Source organism: Myxine glutinosa, chromosome 2 (genome assembly GCF_964187855.1).
Source record: "Myxine glutinosa chromosome 2, kmMyxGlut1.1, whole genome shotgun sequence".
Lineage (NCBI taxonomy): Eukaryota > Metazoa > Chordata > Myxini > Myxiniformes > Myxinidae > Myxine > Myxine glutinosa.
Genome location: NC_136262.1, coordinates 32,996,197 through 33,015,520, shown reverse-complemented (window position 1 = coordinate 33,015,520; position 19,324 = coordinate 32,996,197). Strand labels below are relative to the sequence as shown.

At 46.7% G+C, this 19,324-nt stretch overlaps 1 protein-coding gene and 1 long non-coding RNA gene across 4 annotated transcripts in view; one reads left to right on the top strand and one right to left on the bottom strand.

Annotated features, from left to right (window-relative positions):
• LOC137422652 (uncharacterized) overlaps positions 1 to 19,324 on the bottom strand; it is a 1,758,619-nt gene that overhangs the window by 1,649,158 nt on the left and 90,137 nt on the right. The gene's annotated exons all lie outside the window — the stretch shown is intronic.
• The window catches only part of LOC144888246 (tumor necrosis factor receptor superfamily member 6-like), a 44,041-nt gene that overhangs the window by 6,069 nt on the left and 18,648 nt on the right, over positions 1 to 19,324 (top strand). For all 3 annotated transcript variants that reach the window (XM_078773171.1, XM_078773173.1, XM_078773172.1), the window contains 5 exons: positions 868 to 988; positions 6,218 to 6,311; positions 6,397 to 6,528; positions 16,592 to 16,702; positions 16,825 to 16,920. In XM_078773171.1, the coding sequence (XP_078629297.1) occupies positions 944 to 988; positions 6,218 to 6,311; positions 6,397 to 6,528; positions 16,592 to 16,702; positions 16,825 to 16,920 (478 nt within the window). In that variant the 5' untranslated portion in view covers positions 868 to 943. The remainder of the gene's footprint in view (positions 1 to 867; positions 989 to 6,217; positions 6,312 to 6,396; positions 6,529 to 16,591; positions 16,703 to 16,824; positions 16,921 to 19,324) is intronic.

Here is a 19,324-nt window from a genome sequence, read left to right as displayed (position 1 = left end):
AGCACTGAGGCGGAGGTGAGGAGCTGGAGGAGGTGCTGTGGACATATGGGGGAGGGAGAGGGTTGCTGTGGTACTAAAGAGGTGAGGAGGCCCTGTGAGGAACTGGGTAGTGTGGGATGGCTGATCAACTCAGAGGTCTCCTGCTGAACATTTACACGGACGTACACTACACACCGAATTGCGAAGTGATGGCCTACAGACCAGAACACCTGCTGCAAAACACTGGGACATGAGACATTGTGTTCAAAAGGGTTAAAACAAGTCTAAACTATACACAGACAAGTACCATGGAGCAAATCTCCCATCTTTCATTGTGGTTCTTTTGTTCAAGTTTGTAAACCGAGATTCCACATGGAAGGTCAAACTACAGTTTCACCAACCCTGAAAGATCCTCAATCATCGAGGTCCTGCTACCTACAGACTCTGTGATGGGAAAGTGTGGAATGCAATTCACCTCACACAAGCAATACAGACCACAACTAGTCTTGCTTCTGAAAGTCTAACAGGTTTTGATGATTATATTGTATGCAACCCTGTCCACAAAATTCCCCCACAAGCTTTTTTTTACCCCAGTTGCTCTTCATGGAACCAGACATTGTCGAGCTCCTGTGTGGGCCAAGGACTTTGGCAGCTTTATCATGTTGTTTTTTTCATGACTAGTTGATGTCAATATACATTAAATAGTATTAATTATATTCATAAAGGGAATTGGAGTATTGTGAGGTGACCTGAATACTAATGATGCATAAAAATTGGGGGTGGACACAGGAAATGGAAATGATGTAAGGGATGAAGGAAACTCGTCATTAGAGATGAAGCCTTGAACTGAAAATTTTGCAGTCACGTGATCATTTGCTTGTTCCCCAGCATACAAACATTGAAAAATGAGTGAACCAAACTGAGAAGAATCTTTCACCAATAAAACCGTTGCATTCTGGAAGCCATGTTGGATCTCCTGTGGTGGCTTCTTCTAATTACCTTCATCACGGTACGTTTCATTTACAGTTACACCATTCTCCATAGATACATAAAAAGCCATATTGTTCCAAGCTTTTAACTGTCTATTTTTTATGTCCATGTTCTGTTCTGACAATTTTGCAATTGTCAAGAGAGTATGTGATATTGGTATTTTGCCTTCATCGTGACGAATTGGATAACAGGTGCACTGTGGGAAGAAGGAAAGCTCATGTTGTCTGTTATCTCACCTCCTTAACTGTCTAACTGGGGATGAATGTAACAATTAAGGTTCAAGTAATTTACATGTACATGCTGTATTTGGTGTAACGTGTGTACATGTGTTTCACACTGGTGGTAGTTAATTATGTACGTAATATATGTTCAGGGAATGACTTGTGCTGGACATGCTTGTTCATTTGTGTGCATAGTTTCGATAAACTGGATTTATTTGTTCCAACTTGGAAGCAGTTTTGATATTGTTACGTTTGTGGGGGTAGATGATGGAATCCTACATAAAAGATAGGATCGTATTGGCATAGCATGGACCATGGATGCGTCGGAGGCATCTCGATGTATTTAAGTAGGGAAATTGGAGCTTAAGGTTGTTTATGTGTCTTCACATGGAGGGTGAAGCTGTGTTAACGAGATATCGATTAAGGTTAGTTTTCCCCAGTATGTGATTGCCTCCTGTGGTTTTTTCCCGACGTTTTTTTTTTTTTACAACTACAACAAGGCCGGCCATAATAACCTCCGTTACAACAACAATAACAACAACCATCCCCTGCAAGCAGGCATAGCGGTTCGGCATCTAAACACCACCTCCAAAAGATCGGAACCGGCAGGCCACGCCCTGAGCTTCATCATTGGTCGAGGAGACATGCGGGATCTGATGGACCTTTGCAATTGGGCAGTGATGTCAGGAGGGAAGCTCCGAGCAAGAAGAAGAAGAGCGCGTCTCTTGGCTCTCTCTCAGTCGTTCTCTGGTGATATGCTCGAGGAGGAGGGGGCGCGATCTTTCTCTGTTCGTGTGGTGTGGTAGTTTTTGGTGTGCGCATTTGAGAGCAAGGAGCTCTTAGCTGCGGTGGCGGCTATTGAAGGTTTTGGAGATTGCTGGTCCTGTGGTGGACTGAAGGCTGTGCCGTTCGGGGGAGGGACAGAGAGAGAGAGAGAGAGAGAGAGAGAGAGAGAGAGAGAGAGAGAGAGAGAGCAAAAGAGGGCCAAAGAGGGCCGTTTTCACAGCTTGCTTGACGGCTCTGTGCTCATCACCGGCTGGCGCCATTTTGGGTGTTCCGGCGCGGGAGGCATTGGGACCGGACCATCGCAGTCACCTTTACAAAATAATTCGTTGGGACCAGCCAAGTGGCTGCACGATATTAAAAAAAGAATATTTATTTTACTTTATCATTCCACTGTGTGTTCGTATTCGAATCTGAGTGGAGGATCCTCAAAGTAGGAATTGCAATTAGTTTACTTCAACATTTATTAACTCAACTGGACTATGTCCAGCTGAGTTTTTGTCGAAACCCAGTGTCCGTCGTCCGTCGTCCATCTGTCATCTGTCTGTCTGTCGTCTGTAAACAATTCGACGTATACGCTCTAAAAGTCACAAATATTGATCAAATTTGATGAAACTTGTTATGCAGCATCTTTAAGACATAAACTAGTTTGGGATTGCATTTGGGCATTGCACGCCCAAAAATGGGCACGGGAGGGCGGCCATATTGAAAACATGTTTTGTCATATATTTTTAGCACATATAAACTATATAGTTTGTGGTTCTATTATGTATATTCTAACCATATAGATAGAGACAAGTTGAGTTCAGGTTCCATGGAACCTCTCTCGTTTCATCTTGCATTTATTTTATTAAATCATTATTGTGGCATTTTTCATTTGTTGTGTTGTTTATTCGTTGTGGGTTTGGGAATAAACCTGTGTGCTTCGTTCAGGTAAGCGCCTTCGCTGCCTTCCTTCCCACGCGTGCTATAAAAATAACCACCAAGATTTTGGGAATTCTTCTTGGGAGTAAAAACGTTCGGTCATTCGTCATCCAGTGGTCTTAATCGCTGGGCGACACGACGATATGATACTACATACTATTGTAAATTGTTCAACAAATTGATATTCTGAAAGAAAGATAAAGAAGAATAACAGTCCATTTTAAAGGATATTGTTCTCAACAAGACACATGCACCATCACATTGGATCAGATTCCAACCAGGAACGGTATTTGTAAAATTTAATTCAGATCACCTTGCATTGGATCAATATCAAAAACCAATATGCCGGATCGGAAGTAACTTTTGTTTCAGGCAGATTGACTTTCATTACATGAAATGTTTATTCCATTTCTCTGAATGGCAGATAAACTGTCTTCCTAATGATGTTATTCCATCGATTAGCTTACCTGGAACAAAGTTCAGGGGAGCTTAAGCGATGGCGCATCGTCAGTCCATAAACACTCGCAACTTCTTCTTCGAAACCGCTGAGGGGTATCGTGACCAAATTTTGCACAAATTATTGTTATGTTGTGACTAAAGTTTGTTCACAGCATTAACAGAATCCGGGTTTAAGGTGATCTACGGAGGATCAAAGTGGGTCCAGATTTGACCCCCAAAATAGGAATTTACTTTTTCCTCTGAAACTACACACACAAGTTGGATAAAACTTGACCACAACCTTCACCAACTGTGATGCACCAAAGTTTGGTCACAGCATGAAAAAAAAAATTGGGCGCTGAAGGGGTCTACTGTGGGGGTTGACCCCCAAAATAGGTATTTGATTTATTCTCAGAAACTACACATACAATTCCGATGAATCTTGACCACTACGTTCCGTTCATCACCCATAATGTACCAACGTCTTTGTTCTCAGTAATTACAAAGTCGGGGTCTAAGGTGGTCTATGGGGGGTGGGGGGTGGGGGGGGGGCGTTGCTCCCCAAAATAGGTATTTGGTTTTTTTTCTCAGAAACTACACACACAATTTCGATGAAACTTCACTACAACCTACAACATCCATGATGTACCAAAATTTGTTCACGGCATTAAAACAATCACACCCTAAGCGGAGGTGTGGGGTTGGGGTGCCCGCAAAGTAGGTATTTGCTCTTTTCTCAGAAACTACATATACATAAGCCATACACGATTTCAATGAAACTTCACCTCAACCTTAATGACCCGTGATGTACCAATGTTTGTTCAAGGCATTAGAAAAATTGGGGTCTGAGGAGGTATACGAGGTTGGGGGGTGGAAGACAGGGAGGGCTGGTTGGCCCCCAAAATTTGTATTTTTTGTTTGTTTGTTTAATGTATTATGATTATGTTAGTATGATTCTACATGCTGCCCTGTCTTCGAGCAACCATTGAAATTGGTTTAAAATACCTTAAGTCAGTGCACTGTTTATTATTTCTACCAGTTTATTCTACCAGTTGAGTGCCCTGGGGTATTGCCCCTATTTTTAGATACTAATCTTTGAACTGGGTAAAGTAAAATAATTTGGTGCCACTGCTGTTGTGATCCCAAAGACAGATTATTGATTTTATAGACACTGTGGTGCAATGGTGAGCGTCCACTGAGTCTGGGATGTTCTTTCTTCCTTACTTTACGCACAGAATTTTAATAGGATAAAACATGGACAGTCATAGATTGGCAACCTTTACACAAGCTTGATGGACCTAATGGCCTCCTCCTGCATTGAAGTTCCTTGTCAGTGAACTCGTATTGAAGGTTGAACTAGTTAGATCGACATCAATTTAAATTAGATAAGCGTTACGCCTAGGTCCCCCGTCGGGGAAGTGATGTGAGTTGACAAAGTGGAAGACGCAGAAAACATGCTATGATATGATGTTTCGCTCACAAGGTTCAGACATACATGGAGGCGGCCATCTTGGATTTTGACGTGGTGAGCCAATTTTCAATAGTGTTCTTCCTTATGGCTAGATACACCCACACACCAGAATAGAAGTTGGTACTTCGCTTATTTTTCAAGATATTCCGCTCACAAGGTTCAGACATACATGGCGGCGGCCATCTTGGATTTTGACGTGGCGACCCAATTTTCAATAGGGTTCTTCCTTATGCCTAGATACACCCACACACCAGATTAGAAGTTGGTACTTCGCTTATTTTTCAAGATATTCCGCTCACAAGGTTCAGACATACATGGCGGCGGCCATCTTGGATTTTGACGTGGCGACCCAATTTTCAATAGGGTTCTTCCTTATGCCTAGATACACCCACACACCAGATTAGAAGTTGATACTTCGCTTATTTTTCAAGATATTCCGCTCACAAGGTTCAGACATACATGGCGGCGGCCATCTTGGATTTTGACGTGTAGACCCAATTTTCAATAGCTTTCCTCCTTGTGCCTAGATACACCCACACACCGGATTAGAAGTTGGTACTTCGCTTATTTTTCAAGATATTCCGCTCACATGGTTCAGACATACATGGCGGCGGCCATCTTGGATTTTGACGTGGGTTGCACCCACACACCAAGTTCGAATGCGGTCCTTCGCTTACGTACACACGCACGCACGCCCGCACACACGCACGCACGGACGGACGGACGGACGGACACACGGACGGAGGGGAAAACCATCGTCCCCCTTTCGCTCCGCGGTGCGACGGGGGACAAAAAACTATGTGAAACGATCAACTTGTGAATGTACTTTTGTGTAGTTCGTTCCCATTTGATAAAAGGTTGGAATTCCTTGTGTTTCCCTTTTAATATCTTTTTCCAATACTATAAACTACATGAGGAACAATGGGATATAACAACAATGTAAAACTTGTACATAAAAATCTGACATAGGTTACTCTGTTTCAGGTTTATTGACGAGGGTTACACTGGGTAGGATGCCATTGCCTTCCCCGCATTGTCTTGTCCGGTCCCATCCCATTAAATGCTGAGTGTCAAGCAAGGAAGCAGCACGTACCTTTATTTATTTATTTTATTTTATTTTTTAATAGTCTTTGTTATGACTCGGCTGGGGATTGAGACAAACAATGTTTTAAACTTGAATCTGTTTTCTTCAATAAGAGCATTGATTGGACAATAGAACAACCTGGAACTTGATCAAGGAGGAAGTAAAAAATTATGATGATATTTCAGATGACTTCATCACAGCATTTGATCTTTAATTTTAATTTGATCGCCCCGATTCAATTTTAAAGATAAATAATTTAATTATTCATTGGACAAATACATCATGAAAACGAATCAACATTATGATTGTTGTGTTTTGTGTTTTCAGGGTTCTAGTTTTGGAACAGAAAGTTCACCTCCATGTCCAGCAAATCAGTTCTTTAATGATGCTTATGGGGTCTGCTGTCTGTTTTGTCCCAGGGGTGAGTTACAATAAGAATTCCATTGTTTTTTTTTTCCATGTTCCTGGAATTTTTCAATTATTCCAACTGGTTTTATACTTCACAGGAGCATACATGGATAAGCCATGTCGCAATCCTGGAAGTAATCCTTTGTGCTTCGGTTGTGCAATGGGGAAAACGTACATGGACGAGCAAAGCAACATGACAACGTGCAAGGAATGTCGTGTGTGTGACCCAGGTAAACTATTCTACTCTGTTTACATTTACGCTGAATTACTCAAAGTATAACCACAAACACAACCAAGTATGAAATATCGGGGAAATCAAATACTTAAAGTGGTGATTGATCCACCATGGAGAGAAGAGAAGCTGACGTTTCAGGCCTTACCTTCCAATGAAGCAGGTATGGCCCGAAACGTCAACTTCTCTTCTCTCCATGGCGGATCAATCACCATTCAGGTATTTGGTTTCTTATTTGTTTTGACCTATTTTGCCACCCACACAGATCGATAATTTTGTGTTTTGATTGGTGATGAAATTCTTCCCAGCATGAAATTTACATTTGTTATCGGCATTTGAATTTTCATCCACAACTACATAGCTGGTTGTGTTGTGTTACGTTGTGTAGTGGAATTTCATCCTTTAACATGAAATGGATATCTACCTCTGCCTCCAACGGTGTTTTTTCACTTGCGAAATTGAAAATTTGCAAGTATATTGCTTAGTCTGGTCTGTGATTGTCTGTTTGTAACTTGCGAAAATCGAGGGTTTTTCAACGACAGCATATTGTTGGTCACGTGTGTTATTCTGTCTGTCGGTCAATCGACTACAGGTCGCCATTTTAACCCAATCTACACCAAATGGTAGCGTTTGTCATGAGGAAGAAGTCTATTGATTTTGATGTCGAAAGGGGTAATTCATTGGTGAAACACCAGCACAGTTGTCTTCGGAGCCTTCCAATCACCCCTTTTAGGATGAGCACTCCTGAAATGATGAAGATGACTTCAGGAAAAAAAATCGTCACCTCGTTGCAGAATATCTCTGTCTGCAACAATAATCGGAAACTACACTATACTCGAAACTATACTCTGAGGTTTCTGGACTTCAGACCAGACTTTGGTGGGTTAAACCGGTGTATGAGCGCTCAACCTTCCCTCTTCCCTCAGAGCATATTTCTGGTGTGGGGAGTAATCATATTTGTCTGAAGACCTTTGAGCTTCTGCATATCCAGGTGACATAGCTCGATCTAAGGGCCATTTTGGAAGCAGTGTCCATAATAATCTTCCTCTTTCCTTTTGGAATGCCTTAAAGGACAAGGCATTTGCTGAAAGATGTATTGTAAAATCCTCTACTACCTATTTCTACTGGAAAGTAGTTTACAGACCATCCTCCATGTTCACAATCAGCTACCAGGTCTTCGTATTTGCCTTTCTTTCTGCCATATGCATTGGACAGGTTCTCCTCCATCAGGACTGTCAATTCAATATTGATGATATTCTTAATTACTGCCGAATACATAGTGATATCAGGCAGTTTGGCAGTTTCCGTAATTTGTGGAGGGAACACGATTAGCTTTTGGTCTTCATCCATCAGAAACATCCAATCATTAGCCTTCTGTAGGATGTCCTGTGTTTCTACCCATGGAAGTGGCAAGGCTGGGTTCCTGTAGGATGTACCATCAGCTGAACGGAATGCAATGGTGGGAATGGAGCTTGGCTTTGATACAATACTGGTCTTCGTATTTGCATCTTTGATAGAAGGAGCCAGGCCTGATGCAATCACTCTTAGGGTTTGGTCATGGCACCAGTTGTATCTTCTATTTTAGAGTGAGTAGCTGCACCCATTTAAGATGTGGAGCAGTGTGCAGTGATGATGATGGGGGCAGCTTACCAGTCCAAGGTTGGTTTTCCCCCACAGTCTTAGGTTGGCCTGGGGAAGGGAGTTGGTCGTGCATAGCGATGATGTGGAATGACAGCAGTTCCGGCATCCATACATAGAGGAGTTTCTTCCATGATGTATCGGTCTGTATGGCAGAATCCCATCTCCACCACTGTCCTTGTTTAGCACATCCATACAGATAGACAAACATGTCTTCCTCATCGATATCCTTTTCCAAATTGGGAAGGCTTTTCCTGTGTTCCCTTCTGGACATGTCTCTTGTCAGCGTTTTATTTTCCTGTAGCTGAAGCCTGCTCAGTCGGTTTGACCTCTGCACATTTCATTCAGGATAAGGTGTCACTCCTTCCGTTCTAACTCTTTCACACCATTCCCCCCAGCCTTGTCTTTCTTTGTTTCTAAGCAATCTCTGCACAGTGTTTGGGTCTTTCCATCCCTGGAGTGTTTGTTAAGGTGGTACTTGGTGACCTGCATATATTTCACGGAGGTGGTAAGCCTTTTCAGTTGTAGACCGTACCTCTTTCTGGTTCTGTAGAGGGCACTGTTGGAAATACATCTGCTTACCCCTGCCCTTCTATTCAGGTACTTGGTGCATGTTGCCTCTTGACTCTCAATGTAAGATATTGGGAAGTTATAGATAGTGAACTCCCAGGTCATGGCACAATTGCATTGTTGTATATCCACATCTTTACGATTCCAGACAGATTGCTTTTCTTGGCTGTTTGTAACATGGCTACCAGCTTCATCTTGACCATTTCTCTGATGTTATCATCTTTCAAATCTTCGTAGATCAGCTTTCCGAGGAATCATATGGGTTGACTGTGGATATACGTGATCTGCTTTCCATTAATTTTGAGTTGAGGAACATAGGCTATATGTTGTGTCTTATGTCCTCCACGCCTCTGCTCTGCCTTTGGGACAACTTTCTTCATGGCGTGGGACTTAGATTTGGAAGGCTTAGCTTTCATGTTTCGTGTCCACTGAAGGAACGTTTGAACCTTGTTGATGAGTTTTTGACATTCTTCTGACCTTTTTGCTACCAGAGTCAGGTCATCTGCACATGCGTTGGCAGATGTTGTTATGTCTAATCCAGTCATTTCATATCCGATGTGGTTGGACTGGTCCAGCAGATCCAGGCAAAGATTGTAAACAGCCAGAAACAGGATACTGTAGCGGCTACCGCTGGGTTTTCACAATCGCCTTGCACCTATCAAGGACGCGGAGCGATCACCATGCCGGGCTCGTCCAGGACGCCCGGGCAGGCTCGCCCTCAACTTGCCAGGCCGCAGCCAGGACGCTGGGCCACGCCCCTTCTCGCCTTTCCTGGGCAAACGCTCCGGGATAATATGTATATATATTGCTGCCCGATAAACGGGCTTGTCAGAGTGCCTGAGTGTTTGGTTTGATTAAAGCAACTCGGATGAATTCCAGCTTTTTGTCGCGTCCATTCTTCCGATCGACGTGGGAGCCCCAGCTCCTTCATTGGTGACCTACCGACATGGACACGGCAGTCGCCCTTAAACTGCCTACCTTCTGGGAGGCTCACGCGGCGGTTTGGTTCACACAGGCGGATTCCCTGTTCGCCCTGCGAGGCATCACGGCCGACGACACCCGCTTCCACCATGTGGTAGCAGCGCTCGGTTCGGCCACCGCGGCCCGCGCCCTGAGCCTCCTCGAGAGCCCGCCAGCCGCTGACAAATACGGCGCGATTAAGAAGCTTCTCCTCGACGCTTTCGCCCTCCCATCGGCGGAACGCACACGGCGCCTGCTCGACCTGCCCGAGCTCGGCGACACGCGCCCTTCCGAGCGAATGGACTACATGCTTTCACTGCTCGGCGAGCACTCTCCGGCATTCCTGTTCCGGGAGCTGTTCCTCCGTCAGCTGCCTAACCCGGTACGCCTCGCCCTGGCAAACACGACGATCACAGATCCCCGGGCCCTTGCCAGAGAAGCCGACAAGATCTCCGCCGCAGGACAGCGCATCGCAGCGGCGACATGGGACCCACCGCCGTCCGACGCAACACCCATGGCGCCCGAGCACCCAGCACGGTCGACGACCGAACTGCCGACGCAATTGGCGGCCGCTACACCGAGCCGACCACCTCCAGCACGACGACCGGGGCCTCCACCTGACCAAGCGTGGTGTTACTATCATGCCAGGTTCGGACAGAAGGCCCGGACATGCCGACCCCCGTGCACCTTCGGCAGGCCGGGAAACGGCCGGGCCGGCGTTCATTACCAGCACTGAGCGCCGGCCACACGGGCAACTTACTGTTCATCATGGATAAAGCGTCCGGACGGCGCTTCCTGTGCGACACCGGAGCCCAACTGAGCATCATACCCGCCTCTGACCAGGACAGGCAATCCGCGGTTTGCGGCCCCTCCTTGGTTGCGGCCAACGGATCGACCATCCGCACCTTCGGCCCGCGCAACGTCACCCTCTGCTTCGGCGGCCAACGTTTTGCTTTGACGTTTGTAACTGCAAACGTGCCCATGGCTCTGCTAGGCGCCGACTTCCTCTGCGCACACGGACTGCTGGTGGACGTCCAACGGCGTCGTTTAATCAACGCCGAAACCTTCAGCTCCCTGGTATGCACATTGAGCAGCTCCGCGCCGACCGAGCTGGCATGCGCCGTCCCGGCGGCGAACGAGTTTGCTCGCCTGCTCACGGAGTTCCCGGCCCTCACGCGGCCGACGTTTTCGGCCGTCGCAGTATGGCATGGGATCGAGCACCACATACCAACCACGGGCCCGCCGGTCTACGCCAGGGCCCGCCGCCTCGACCCAGCCAAGCTCGCCGTGGCGAAGGCCGAATTCGACGCGTTGGAGCACCTCGGCATCTTGCGGCGCTCCGATAGTGCGTGGGCCTCGCCACTGCACATCGTGCCAAAGCCGGGGGGTGGATGGCGCCCGTGTGGCGACTACCGTCGTCTCAATGACGCTACCACCCCCGACAGGTACCCGATCCCGCATATCCAAGACTTCTCCGCCCGTCTGGCGGGACGGGTCATTTTTTCGAAAATTGATCTCATACGGGGATATCACCAGGTACCTGTCAGGGCGGCCAACGTCCCTAAAACGGCAGTCATCACGCCGTTCGGCTTATTCGAATTCTTGCGGATGCCGTTTGGTCTCAAGAACGCGGCTCAGGCGTTCCAGCGCTTGATGGACGGCGTGCTGCGTGACCTGCCGTTCCTTTTCGTTTACCTGGACGACATCCTCGTCGCCAGCACGTCCCGGGCCGAGCACCTCCTCCACCTCCGAACACTGTTCGGGCGCCTCAGCGAGCACGGCCTCATCGTCAACCCGGCCAAATGCCACTTCGGCACGACGGCCGTTGATTTTTTGGGCCACCACATCACCAAGAACGGGGCCGTGCCGCTGCCAACCAAGGTCGAGGCCATCACCACGTTCCCGCGTCCCCGCACCATAAAGGCCCTGCAGGAATTCCTGGGAATGGTGAATTTTTATCACCGCTTCGTGCCCCGCGCTGCTCAACTCATGCGGCCCCTCTACGAAGCCCTCCGGGGCAAGCCGGCCAAGCACGACATCGCCTGGTCCGCAGCAATGGATGCGGCTTTCCAAAGCTCAAAGCGGGCCCTCGCCGACGCAACACTGCTCGCTCACCCGGTGCTCAACGCTCCCATCGCCCTCACCACGGATGCCTCCGACTACGCGGTGGGCGCCGTACATGAGCAATGGGTGAACGGGGTTTGGCAGCCACTCACTTTTTTCAGCCGGCAGCTCCGGCCGAACGAGCTCAAATACAGCACGTTTGACCGGGAGCTCCTCGGTCTACACCTGGCCGTCCGCCATTTCCGCCACCTCCTGGAGGGCCGACCTTTCACGGCGTTCGTCGACCACAAGCCGTTGGTTTACGCCATGGCCAAGGTCACGGAGCCGTAGTCGGCCCGCCAACAGCGCCACCTCTCCGCCGTGTCGGAGTTTACCACGGACATCCGGCACGTCGCCGGCAAAAACAACGCCGTGGCCGACTGTCTTTCCCGGGCCAGCGCGAACGCGGTCCACCTGGGCGTGGACTTTGCGCTTATGGCGGCGGACCAAACCACCGACACCACGGTGCAAGCCCTCCGGGCGGCGGACACGGGCCTCCGCCTGGCCGACATCCCCTTCGCGGACACTGTCCTGCTCTGCGACGTCTCCCAAGGCTAGCCTCACCCCATCGTGCCCGTCACCTGGCAACGCCGCATCTTCGCCTCCCTCCACGGCCTTTCCCACCCGGGCCGGAAAGCTTCCCAGAAGCTGGTGTCGGCGCGATTCGTCTGGCACGGCCTTCGTCGGGACGTCCGCGATTGGACCAGCACCTGCACGGCCTGCCAACGGGCCAAGGTCCACCGACACACCCAGGCCCCGCTGGCACCTTTCACCGTGCCCGAACGACGTTTCGACCACGTCAACGTGGATCTGGTGGGCCCCCTCCCCCCGTCACGGGGTTTCACACACCTGCTCACCATGGTGGACAGGACCACCAGGTGGCCGGAGGCCGTTCCCCTCGTCTCCACCACCACCGCCGACGTGGCGCAGGCTTTCATCGCCACCTGGGTCGCCCGCTTCGGCGCACCAGCAGACATCTCGTCAGACCGCGGACCACAGTTCACCTCCAAGCTGTGGGGCGCGGTCGCCCGCAACCTGGGGGTCAAGCTCCACCGTACTACGGCCTACCACCCCCAAGCAAACGGGTTGTGCGAGCGATTCCACCGCTCCATGAAGGCCGCGCTCATGGCCGGCCTTCAAGACGGCGGTTGGGCCGAACGGCTGCCGTGGGTCCTTTTGGGCCTCCGCACGGCCCCCAAGGACGACCTCCAGGCATCCACCGCCGAGCTTGTCTATGGCCAGGCGCTACGCGTCCCGGGCGAATTCGTGCCCGATGCTACCAGTCCCTGGTCCGCAGCTCACCAGCGCTCGGACCTCCAGGAGGCCGCCCGACGGTTTGCCCCCGTGCCAACATCCCACCACGGTGACCCCCAGTCCTACGTCCCCCCAGCACTTCGCACAGCGGAGTATGTTTTTGTGCGTCACGACGCACATCGGGGGCCACTCCGGCCGCCGTACGACGGGCCCTTCCGGGTGCTGCGACGGGACGACAAGTCGTTCGTCATCGACATCGGCGGCAGGTCGGACCGGATTGCGGTGGACCGCCTCAAGCCGGCGCACGTGGACGTCGACCACCCACCACGGGTGGCCCTTCCGCCGCGGCGAGGCCGCCCCCCGTCCACGGTGCCCCCCACTCGACCGCCCACCACCACACCGGACCCCCTCCCACGACCCGCCAGGGGTTGCTTCGGCCGGTCATCAGGACCCCCCTCAAATTGAACCTGCCGGTGCAAGTCTATTCTGGGGGGACGTGTGTAGCGGCTACCGCTGGGTTTTCACAATCGCCTTGCACCTATCAAGGACGCGGAGCGATCACCATGCCGGGCTCGTCCAGGACGCCCGGGCAGGCTCGCCCTCAACTTGCCAGGCCGCAGCCATGACGCTGGGCCACGCCCCCTCTCGCCTTTCCTGGGCAAACGCTCCGGGATAATATGTATATATATTGCTGCCCGATAAACGGGCTTGTCAGAGTGCCTGAGTGTTTGGCTTGATTAAAGCAACTCGGATGAATTCCAGCTTTTTGTCGCGTCCATTCTTCCGATCGACGTGGGAGCCCCAGCTCCTTCAATACAGGATAATGTACAACCTTGGAAAACACGAATATAGCACCGTATCCAATCTGTTGTCCAATCCTTGGTTTTCACACATATAAACAGCTCATCATAGTACTTGAACACGATCTTCCTGATATGAGCTGGAATGTGGTATCACTCAAGTGCAAACTGTACTGTATGAGGTTATGTAGCACAGTGCCATCTGCATTTTGTAGGTCAAGCCAGGTTGTCACTATCGGTTTTCTATTATTTTTGGTGTCAAGGAGCATTTCAGTTAGTGCCTCCGTTTGTTCTACACAGCCTGATATTTTTTTGGGTTCTTTGTGGAAGGATACCCATTCCAAGGTTACAACTGGAATTCGTCAGTTATGGGTCTGAAGCAAGAAGGATTACTCGTATTCTCCTGTTTTGATATCAGGATCATCTCTCCTACTCTTCAACAACTGGGTATGGAGGAAGTTCTCCATATATTACATGTAAACTTGTGTAGCACCTTTGTTGCTCATGGACATTTCTTTCATACTAAGTATGGAATATGATTAGTTCCAGGAGCACTGGCATATCTTCTTTTCCGGAGATAGGCATTCAGTTCTGACAAACTTGGTGGTTTAGTTTTGAATGGGGTCTTGGTTTTTAGTGGTCTTTTCATGCCCTTCAGTATTTCATATTTGTAATTACGTTTTTTTAATCGTTATTAACCTCCTTAAATAACTTTTCAGAAACTACTTTGCTGAAGGATGGAGATCTATTTTGCTTCTCATTCAGCATCCGTTTTGCTTACTGGTCTGGATTTCGTCTAAATTGTTGCTGAGCTTTATTGTCAGACATTCGTTCTTGTGATTTCAATTCTAATTTCCTCACTATGTTATGGAGTCTTACTAACTTGTAAGTTAGTAAGACTTACTCTCCTTGTTAGTAAAGGTGGGTTTTCACGGGACACGCGACCGGTTCGCGAAGGATGCGAATGTCGAAAAAATGGCAAAGTCCAACATTCGTATTTTAGGCTCCAAAAGTTCGCCAAACATGCGCGGGGGTTCGGAAGCGTCGTCAATTGTTCGCAGGAGTCGTTTTTTGTTCGGCGGGAATTTCAAAAGTTTGAAATGTATTGCGAAATGTCATTTAACAATTTGACAATGATTGTCAAAAGTTTGAAATTCCCGCCGAACAAAAAACGACTCCTGCGAACAATTGACGACGCTTCCGAACCCCCGCGCATGTTTGGCGAACTTTTGGAGCCTAAAATACGTATGTTGGACTTTGCCATTTTTTCGACATTCGCATCCTTCGTGAACCGTTCGCGTGTCCCGTGAAAACCCACCTTAAGACTCACAAGTAAGACTGAAGACTCTAGTTAGTAAGACTTACTCTTCTTGTAAGTCTTACGCCTGTTATGGAGTCTTTCCTGAGGTTTGCTACGAGTGTTTCATTTTTATCTTTTAGGGCTTGTTTAAACTGATGCTTGGTAGCTTTCTCAAGGCATCTCAATTTCCTTCGTTGTCTCGTAGACTGCTGCTTTTTGTTAGTCTTCTATGTTACTGATTTCATACCGAATCTGTCCACAAGACTTTTGTAAACATAATTTTCCAAATTTTCTAGTTGCTCATCAAGGCTGTTTCCTATTTCCAATAATTTTCATGTTTCAACTTCAAGGTGAAATTTCTAAAATCCACAATTTTCATCCGATTTACTTGAAAATTGATCAGGATTTGCAGAGGAGGTCACCAAGCCCAGGGAGCCCAGGGAGAAAATAAAGAGAGACCGACAAAGGGATGCATGGGTATGGTTGAGGGTTAGGTGAAAATGCAGGGGGTGGATGAGGATAGAGAAAGAAAATATGAGAGGTGGGGTGGGTTAACGGGGGTAGAAAATATCATGGTTTTGGATTGGTGATGATCTGAGATGGTCGTGAGTAGTCGTCTTGAAGACCTCAAGGGAAGAAAGAGATTGCACAGAATATGGAAGTTGGTTCCTCGTGTGGGGAAAAGGAGGAACAAATGAGTGGAAATTAGCAATGATTCTGGATTTTTGGAGTTTCACGAGAGGGGGGTTCCTGGTGGGTCATGATTGTAATGGAGTGAAGTGAAGAGTAAAATTTATTGTACTCTTATAAATTTTACAACCTGGTGAAGGAGTTCTACATTTGATAAATGTGAGGGGCCTTCATAGAATTCTCCGAACGACATATGATAATCCAAGGCATATGTCACATTTTATATTTTGTGTCTCTGCCGACAAAGGACGCTTTATGTTTTTGGGTTGTCCGTCTCTCTGTCCATTCTTCCGTCCATCGGTGATAGGTTTTCATTGCCACAATAACTTAAGAACGGCTAAAGGGATCGAAGTCAAACTTGGTACAAGTATGTATGATGATGCAATTATGATCCGATTAGATTATGGGGTCAATAGGTCAAAGGTCAGAGGTCCCGGTAGGTAAAAATTCTTACCGAGCTTTGTGTGTGAACCAGTAATAGGATTTTGACCGAATTTGGAAGAAGTATATATTGTGATGCAAAGATGAACTAATTAGATTTTGGCATCAAAGATCAGAAGTCAAATCGGGTAAAAATGTGATACTTGAGTACAGCTGAATGGATTTAAATCAATCTTGGTACAAATATGTATAATGATGTTGAAATATGGGCGGAGGCATATCTGTCGACGTCGTGACGTCAGAGTGCTGTTCTAGTTTCATTATCTCTTCGCTCACTCTCCCATGTTTTCTATTTTCTTCCACAGAGACTGAAGTTGTAGAGAAAGAGTGTGACATATCCAATAACCAACAATGTGTTTGCCGTGAAGGTTTCTACATGAAAGGGAACGAATGTGTGATGGAGAGCACTATGGGAAGTAAGGACACAAGTAAAAGCAAACAAATCAGTGTTTTTCCTGCCTTCCTCGACCCGTCTCCTGTTTTGAAATCATCATCCCTGGTCAAGCAAATTAAACTGCTGTTTAACATCCTTTAACAGGTGAAACTGTTTCAGCATCGAACAAGTATCCTCCATGGTTGTTTGGGGTCCTGTTGATTGTGATCCTCCTGATCATGTTATTCATTTTCCGTTTTGGTAAGTCTCAAGTGTAATGTTATTGTTATTAGGAACGGGGATGTTTGTGTGAGTATAAATAATATTGAGCATAAATATTGTGATTCCCATTGAACTTCTGACAAGAATTACAAACAAAAGGTGAAATTGAGAGGAAAACACAGGAAGAACTAGAGAGTTCATAACACACGTTACATCTACACAGTGTTAAAATTTATACTTCAATTTAAATAAGAGATTTTAAAGATAATTATAAAACAATTCTGGAAGTTTCTCGCTATTTAAGCAGTCTTATACACCACCTTATTTGACACGTCAAAGTACTGCTAAACGGTAGGGTTTTAAAACTGCAAAGAAGAAGATTTGTGTTCTGCAGTGTTTATTTATATAATTCAATTATAATAAAATGTAGATTCTGAAAGTCACATAAATTAATTACGGAATTTACCGTCATTTTACCACCTTTGACGCAGTGTCTATTACATCCCCGATCTAAAACGTTACATTTGTTATTAGTCCTGTTATTTGGGTCCTTTATGATGTTAAAATCAGTAAGTTTTCTGGTTCGAGACAGACCAGCTGACAAAGTGAAAATATTATCCCATTCTGGTGGAGACAAATTCAGATACAAAGTACTCTTAGTGCAGCAGATAAACACAAAAATTGTGCATTTTATGAGAAAAACATGAAATTTCTAACATAGTTAGTGCATACCATAAGGTTTATTTTCAGATGTGGAGGGAAGTCAGATTTGACCTCTGAGGACCGTGAGAGGTCAAATCCAAAATGGCCGCCAGTCCACCGAGTCTAATGTTCAAACACACTTAATTTTGGAACCAAACAGTATAGAAAAACATTATAGGTGTTATTTCCAACTAAATTGGGGATGCCCAGAGGTGAATGATGCTTTCAATGAACTCCTAGGCATGCCAAGTGAGGTCAGTGAAGGCTCAATGTTACTGCTAGAGCGATTTGTGGTGCTGATGTACAATAGAACCAGTGAGAGCACGGAAGTGAATGATGCCAGGAAACAGCTCTTCACACAGAAGTGTAGAACTCGAGAACATTCCTCCAACCCAGGCAACACTCAAGCAGCACATCAAGCGCACTTCCTACCAGGCCAACTGTTGTAACCAGGCATTGGTCATGGATCCAGAGATGCCAGACCCACCTGACTGGGGCTGGACAAAAGAGACAACTGGGTGGCAGCCTCTTTGGACCACTCTTCCTGAAGTGCCATAAAATCGTGCCATGAATTGATCGACTGTGGCTGCAAGAAAGGGTGCACTGGACGCTGCAAGTGTGCCAAAGCTGCACTCAAGTGCACTGCACTGTGCTTCTGTTCTGGAGACTGTTAGATTTAGATCATTACCAATTTTCATCATTGCACTTGATTTAATGTAAGCTTTGGTGGACAATGGACATACTTGGTTAACTACAGTTATTTTTTCAGAGGTTATTGCATCATTCCTTGCAGTGTAAACACTTTTTTTCATCATTTCTGGTCTTTGGGTGTTCTGTACCTATACCTGTACCTGAAAAAATAAAGTTTTGAAAGTTCAAATGAACTTTTTCCAATAGCAGTTCCAACTGCAGTATCATAAAAATAGATATTTAACGTAATTTGACCTTGACCGTGACCTAAATGCATGTCCTTGAGTTCTGGCAATCTCAAAAGTATCACTAAATGAATGGGCACCCCCAATTTAGTTGGAAATGACCCTGATAAGCGCGTTTGAACATTAGACCCGGCGGACTGGCGGCCATTTTGGATTTGACCTCTCACGGTCCTCAGAGGTCAAATCTGACTTCCCTCCACATCTGAAAATAAACCTTATGGTATGCACTAGAGTCCCTGTATATAGAGAGTTGTGTCAACTCAAATTTGGACGCCATTTTGTGTCTAAGTGTGTCGGATTAGATATACATGTACATTCGCGATATGGGGTGATATATTCTAAACCTGCTAAAAAAAAAATTTACTACACATATTTAGTCTTATTATTACATACAGGTGATATTTGTTTTGTCAAAAACTCAGCTATTGCCGTGAAAAAGAGCTGTGTGGTGATATTAAAAGTGGTATGGCAATGCATATTACAAGCCAACACTGCTTATAAGAGCTAACATTATAAGTAAGACAAACCAATGCTGTCGTTCTCTGAATTTTAATAACTTTTAGAAAGGAGTGTGGGCATATCCAATATTTTTTAAAGGGTGCCGAGAGCAATTCCGGTGTAGGACTTCCAGCCGACATATAGTCTAACACACTTAAAACAAATTCTGTACGTGGTATTGCCATATTTCTATAGTGTACAACTTTAGTTTTATCGACATTTATATTCAATTTCCATTGTAATGATTTAACAAGCTGCAAGTCAGCTTCTGTCTCTGACATAAGGAAAACGTCATCGGCATCTAGTAA